The sequence below is a fragment of the Gracilinanus agilis genome, unplaced genomic scaffold, assembly GCF_016433145.1.
Source record: "Gracilinanus agilis isolate LMUSP501 unplaced genomic scaffold, AgileGrace unplaced_scaffold28124, whole genome shotgun sequence".
NCBI classification, from domain to species: domain Eukaryota; kingdom Metazoa; phylum Chordata; class Mammalia; order Didelphimorphia; family Didelphidae; genus Gracilinanus; species Gracilinanus agilis.
This window is the reverse complement of record NW_025360385.1, coordinates 1-6044: the sequence shown is the minus strand read 5'-3', so window position 1 is coordinate 6044 and position 6044 is coordinate 1. Positions and strand designations below refer to the sequence as shown.

Genomic DNA, 6044 nt, shown 5'->3' with positions numbered 1-6044 from the left:
AGAGAGAGAGAGAGAGAGAGAGAGAGAGAGAGAGAGAGAATGTGAGATGGGTGAGAGATGGGCAGAGAGCACCCATTATTGGCCATCTCATTTTTGTGAGCTGAATAACTCTTGGTCATAAATGCTTGGAACAGCTGAGCTCGGCCTTATTTTAGGGCCCTACGAATATGAATGTGTCTAGTTTAAAGCGCAGGGCCACAGCTCTTGGGTGTTGGCTAAAAAAAGAGTTTGGGGAGTCTGAGTAAATACGGTCCCTTTAAACTATTTAAAACGAGCAAAGTGAACAATCCAAATGGGGTGCTAACACACGGCCATTTCTCCATTTTCCCAGGGAATATAAAATAGGAGGGAGAACTCAGATTTGCATAGAACCTCTTCAGGAAGGAGAGAACTTGGGGTAAGAGTTCCCGTGGCCTTTACATATGCACACACACATGTACACACGCCAAACATGTGTGCACACACCTGTATACATTCACATAAGCACACCTGCACACACACAGCCCTTAGCACATGCTAACATCTTCCCCACATTGTTCCCATGTTTCTCTTTAATGTGGCAGATGAATTCTTAATTGAATTGGCAGTGATTGCCCTGTGCCCATTGCCCGATCCTTGGCCTCCTTTCTGAGTCCGTGGGAAAGCTAAAGCCTGTTTTCCTTTGTTGTGGATCCTTGGGTCACCCCAGAAGCCGTGTGCCCACCCATCCTGTTCATTCCACCCCGCCCAACTTGGTAGTGGGTTTGCTCTTCTGAGGGAGGCCCTGTGGGTCCCTTTGCTTCTTTGGGGAGAGTCTGCTCTGATTTTGGCTCGAAGCACATGGAATCCGTCTCCTTCCTCTTGGCTACAGCAGAGGCCCCAGTGTTGGGGCTCCTGGGTTGGGTCCCATCTAGGCCAGCCTCTTCCATTTACAGAGGAGGAAGTGAAGAAGTGACTGCCTCACCTCGGCCAGCTAGTTGGTATCAGAGAGTGAATTTGAGCCCAGGTGCTCCGACTTCACAGCCCCGCAGGGGGAGGGTTTCCTGGTTCTTCTTTTTCCTGGTGCTTCTTGTCTGAGTGGTCCCAATAAGCAGCACAGAGCAGGTGACACCTGGCATAAAGAACAAGCAAGCAGAAGAATCCCATAAACAAGTTCCTGAGACCCGCTAGTCGCCTGAGCCTGCAGTGTGTTCTGGGCTTGATCAGCATTCATGGATGGATGAACTGGGGCAGAGCCCAGAACATGGCCCATTGGCAGCCCAGTGACCTCCTGCAGCAGAGACGTGGCCAGTCCTGGACATGGCATAGACCGGGTCGTGTTAGAGAAAGTGAAGTCGGGTTGGGTGGCCATTGGAGGAGTCGGATCTAGACCAGCTCAGTGAGGTCTGGCCCACCGTCATCGTGGCATAGCAGGGACCAAAATCAGCATCAAATGAGAAGAAACGAGCAGTCTGAGATGATGTAACATGTCACCAGAGGGCTCCATTGTTATGGCCAAAAGCACAGACCTCAGTGGGGACCGCTGGGCCCATTTCTTGGGTATGTTCTGGGCTATGAAGCAGTTCTGCTGGAGAAGGCAGAGGTGCCCCAGCCCCCAGAGGTGGGCTGGGGGCAAGGAGTCAGCCAGGCCACGGCCGGTGTGACCGAACCTCGATGGAGGAGGAGGATGGAATGCAGCGAGCTGTCCTGCTATCCAAACTTGGGGACAAGAAAGCCCCAGGACCTGCTGACCTCTTCGTTCGTTATCTCCCTGACAGTGGTCCGCACGTGCATTGTGGGTGTTCTTCATGAAGTGATGAACAAGGACGTGTAGCACGTGCAGGGGCGGGGCAGAGGTCTTGGATGCTAGTGTCGCCTCTGAGGCTAGCTGGGCCTTCTCCCCTCGCCGGCTAGGACTAGGTTGGTGGCCCCGAGGACGCTTTGCTCTAGAGCAGCGATTCTGTGATTCTTAAGTGGGCTCTGATGTGATCTTGTACAGCGGATGCTTCTCTCTCATGTGACTCGTATGTGGGCTCCAGCATGATCTACAGTGGACACGTCTTCTCTGGCCTGCATCGGGGTTGGAATGTCAAGGTCAGAGAAAAGCCAGCGGCTAGTATGGTTGGGATGTGGAGAAATCCTGAGCTACGTCTGGACAGGCAGTTGAGGCTCAGTGTGGGGACAGCCTGAAGGAAGGGTCAGGCAGAGTTACTTTTTTATCCTCAAGATAACAGGGAGCTCCTGAAGGCTCTTGGAGCATGGCATGGCATGGTCAGACCTGTGGCTTGGGGATTCTTGCTTGTGGAGGGCAGATGACAGACTGGAGGACCTGGTGGAGAGGCCAGGCAGGACGCCTCGGGCTTGAGAGCAGCCAGATGGGGGGATAGAGGGGAGCAGGCAGAGGTAGAATGGGAAAGGCCAAGCAGCCGAGCACATGGGCAGGGAGGGGTAAGTAGGAGACGCTGCCTGGCCGGAAGGCTGTAGGCTGCGCGATGGTCAGATACGCCCCACGCCCATCCACTGGTTGAGGAGCACTGTCCCTAGCAGTCCCGGATGGCAGGCTGGGGGTAGAAGAGGCGAGGGCCAGTTGGAGAATCTGGAAAGGTCTGGTGATGGCTTTTGTCAGACTCTGGAGACGCGGGCCTGGGCTACAGCGCCGGGAGCTAGGGGAGAGGTAAAGGGACATCTGAATGACACGTTCCCTGGAGAGACAGGAGCAAGGGACCACCTCCAGAGAGGAGGGTGTGAAGTCCTTGAGGTGGATGGAGGAGAGACAGAGCTTTGAAGGGAAAAGGAAAGGCCCTGGGCTGGCTCAGCATTAGGGAATGAGGGGGCATCCCCCAGAGAAGGAGCTCGGGTTTGCTCCAATGAGTTGAGACCCCAGACGGGGCTGTTGGTGGGATGCCATCCACCATGGGTGGAGAGGGACGAGGCAGGGGTTTGTGGGAGACCAGAGGGGATCGTGGTTTTTAACTGGTTGAGGCTGTGTGTTGTCGGGTAGACCATAGGAGGGATTGTTTCTCAGAACTGGCTGGGGTTTCCTATTGGAGGCGGAGCCCCTCTGACCCCCACCACCAAGAAACTAACATTTATGGAGCCCTGTAAGATGTACTCCTTGGATTCTCACTGCCACCCGGGGAAATAGGGGTCCTCATTATTCCCATTGAACAGATAAGAAGACTGAGTCAGGGAGAGGTCATAGACCCTGTGAGTGTCCTGACTTCATGCTCATTGCATTGGGTCAGCTATCGGCCCCTGCTTCAGTTATCCTCTTTGTCATTTTTGAGTTGGCCTTAAAAAGGACTTTTGACTTTTCTTTCACAGCCCCACAGACATGCTGCTGAGGACCCAGATGGGCATCCCTGGGGAGAGGGCCTACTTCGCTCCTGTGGACTTTGTGTGGGACATTGAGGAAGAGTGCACAGCGCTATCTCTGAGGCAGGCTGTGGCTGCCCATTATGGGCTCTCTGTGGACCACATTGAGATCGCCAAGTACTTCTCTGAGAAGTTTGAGTGGATGCCCATTGCTAGCTGGGTAATAATACCTGGGAGCTTCCCTAAGGAGGTGCCCACCGATGCCCTGGTGGTTTGGCCTCTCTGTGGGGCCCTGTTCTCTTGCCACCGAAGGGAAGTTGAGGTAGAGGCCAGCCCTAGTCTCCACCTAAATTCATTTTTTTCTTCATTTAATAGGACCAGCAGTTTTCTAAGAAGAAAAAGAAGAAAAAGCAGGAGAATCTGCTGATGGCGCCATATTACCTGAAAGATGGAGATATTATTGGTGTTAAGGTGAGTCCTTTCTCAGTGGATTCATTGGTCCTTGGAGGAGGGAAAAAGGCATTTATTTGCAGAGAAGATTCCAGTAGGATTGGTGGCAGTCAGAGGAGGTAGTAGGGCAGGGCTGCAGAGGGGTAGAGCTAATCCTGGAGTCAGGAAGACCTGGGTTCCAGTCCTGTCTTTGGCACATACCTGCAGCCTCAGGCCCCAGGTAGCTCAGAGACACAACTTTCTCCCCAGAAGGAATAAATGGATACAATTGTGAACAGAGGAGGAATAGGGAACCCTGCCCTCCCTGGAAATGCCCAAAGGCTGCCCAGGGGACACAGCAGTCCTGGACTAGTGAGAGAGTGAGAGTGAGCTGGGAGGAGGCATTCCAGGGACCTGTCCTGTGAGTGAGGAGGGGCTCCACCTATTGTGTCAAGGAAGGAAGGAAGATGGGGTCTTTGGAACTGTGTTAAGGACCAGAGGGCAGTTGGGACCAATCCACGTCCTTCTTCATGGCTTCTGCTTCCTCTTTGTTGGCTAAGGATAGTCTTTGGCCTGGGAAGGAAAAAAGACAGGAGAAAAGAGACACGGGACTTCACCAGCCTAGGGAACTTCCAGTGAGGAGACATCATGGGCCAGTGCTCTAGAGTGGGCTCCTTGGACTCCTAGGTGTCCCAGAGTGGCAGGGGAGGCTGGCTTGTCTTTATGATGACCCCTCCCTGTCTCGTTTTTTCCCCCTTATTCTGGACAAGACAGACCCCAAAAGAGCTGAGCCAGTATCTGAGATAAGGAGGGAGAGTCTTGAGTACCAAAGGCAGTTTTTCATGGTTTCTCAGTTCTGTTGGTCTCTGGCATTTTAGCTTGTTCAGATTTTGTTATTCCTCTTTCTAGTTAAAGTAATTATTCTTGTAATGCCTTCTTCTTCCCCTGTGGGTCCCCCTACCTCTGATTTTTAAAAAAGATCTAGATAGGGCCAGCAGCCCCACTCAACATAGCCCCAGGAAAACCACCACCAATCTTTGCTTTGGTCCACAGAACCTCCTGGTAGATGACAACAAAGACTTTAGTACCCTGAGAGACGACATAGGAAGAGAGAGTCAAATGAAGCTCTTTATGGGAAAGAGGAAAAGGTAATGGGGCTCGAGTCTTCAGGGAACTGGACCCCAGACTAAGTTTCCACCTTGGCAAGTCCACAGAAAGGCCCTGGGGACTCTTCTAGAAACTTGGCTTGGAGCCAGATGGCCATCATGATGGATGTGTGTTGTGGGGAAGGCGAGAGTCATCATGGAATATTGATTTATCCAGGTTTTGATCATCTTGGAATGATGGTCCTATTCCTGGAAGGTAATTATGAGGAAACTCTGATTCTTCATAGGGTGGACATCCCACTTGAATGGGATCGTCAAGTAGGTGGAAGAAGGCTTCTCATTTATTCCACAAAATGGGCCTTACAAAGCTTAAATAAGCTCCCCCAGAATGTGGAGGAGGGCATGGAGGTGTGTGCTTCGGGATTGGAGGCACAGACACTTGGGCTCTTAAGGTCTTGGGACAGCGGGGCTTGCCTTTCATGTAGACGTGTTCTCCTTTGGAAAGAGGGATCCCTGGCACTCCTCTGGGGGTCAGAGGGCTGTCAGACTCTAAGAGTTGTTTCCTGACTTTCTCCCAGGAGACAAGCTGTCCAGCTACAGAATATTGACCACCTTGAGTGCCATGAAAGTGAGATTGAAGGACATGTGTGCGAGAAGCCCCACAGGTCAGAAGAGGGGCTTTCCATCAATGTGGGCGTTTTCAGATAGCACCTGAGCAGGGCTTTGGAAGAAGCCAACTGTGCCCTCCGACTGACTGACTCCCATGATTCAGTGTTAGACTGGAGTGGGAGGGAGGAAGGAAGGACTTGTGAGTGTGAGATGAAGGCATCTAAGGATAGCCTGGCAGGGGATGCCCTTTGTTGCGCCACCCTGGGCTACTTACCAAGTCTGATCTTTGGACAGAAATGATCAGTACATTGGCTTTTTCCCTCCAAGGACTACACTGGCTGGTGGGCAAGTTGGCCAGCTGTGTAGACAGACCCAAGCCCCTGAAGCTTCTCTTGGCCCATGGATCTTTATCCCCAGTGGTGAGATCCTTCTCTGCCTCAGGTGAGGTGAATGCACTTTATCAATAATGACCCGCTGGATGCAAACCTGACATGTTGTGACATTGGCTTTGAGGCCTAGGAGACCTTGCAGGCTTGGAGGTCCCTGCAATGAGAGAAAGAGAAAGAAGAGAGATTGGGAAGGGGGAAAGAGAGAGAGAGAGAGAGAGAGAGAGAGAGAGAGAGAGAG

The 6044-nt window shown here is 52.3% G+C and overlaps 1 protein-coding gene across 1 annotated transcript; it reads left to right on the top strand.

The window, feature by feature from the left end:
• Nucleotides 1–275: 275 nt before the first annotated feature.
• On the top strand, nt 276–6025 carry LOC123254667 (ubiquitin carboxyl-terminal hydrolase 40-like; the record flags this gene model as incomplete). The annotated part of the gene is made up of 5 exons (XM_044683637.1): nt 276–397; nt 3283–3493; nt 3649–3744; nt 4756–4850; nt 5387–6025. Coding segments are annotated over 5 exons (654 nt in total), but the record flags the coding sequence as incomplete, so codon positions are not given.
• Nucleotides 6026–6044: the final 19 nt, after the last annotated feature.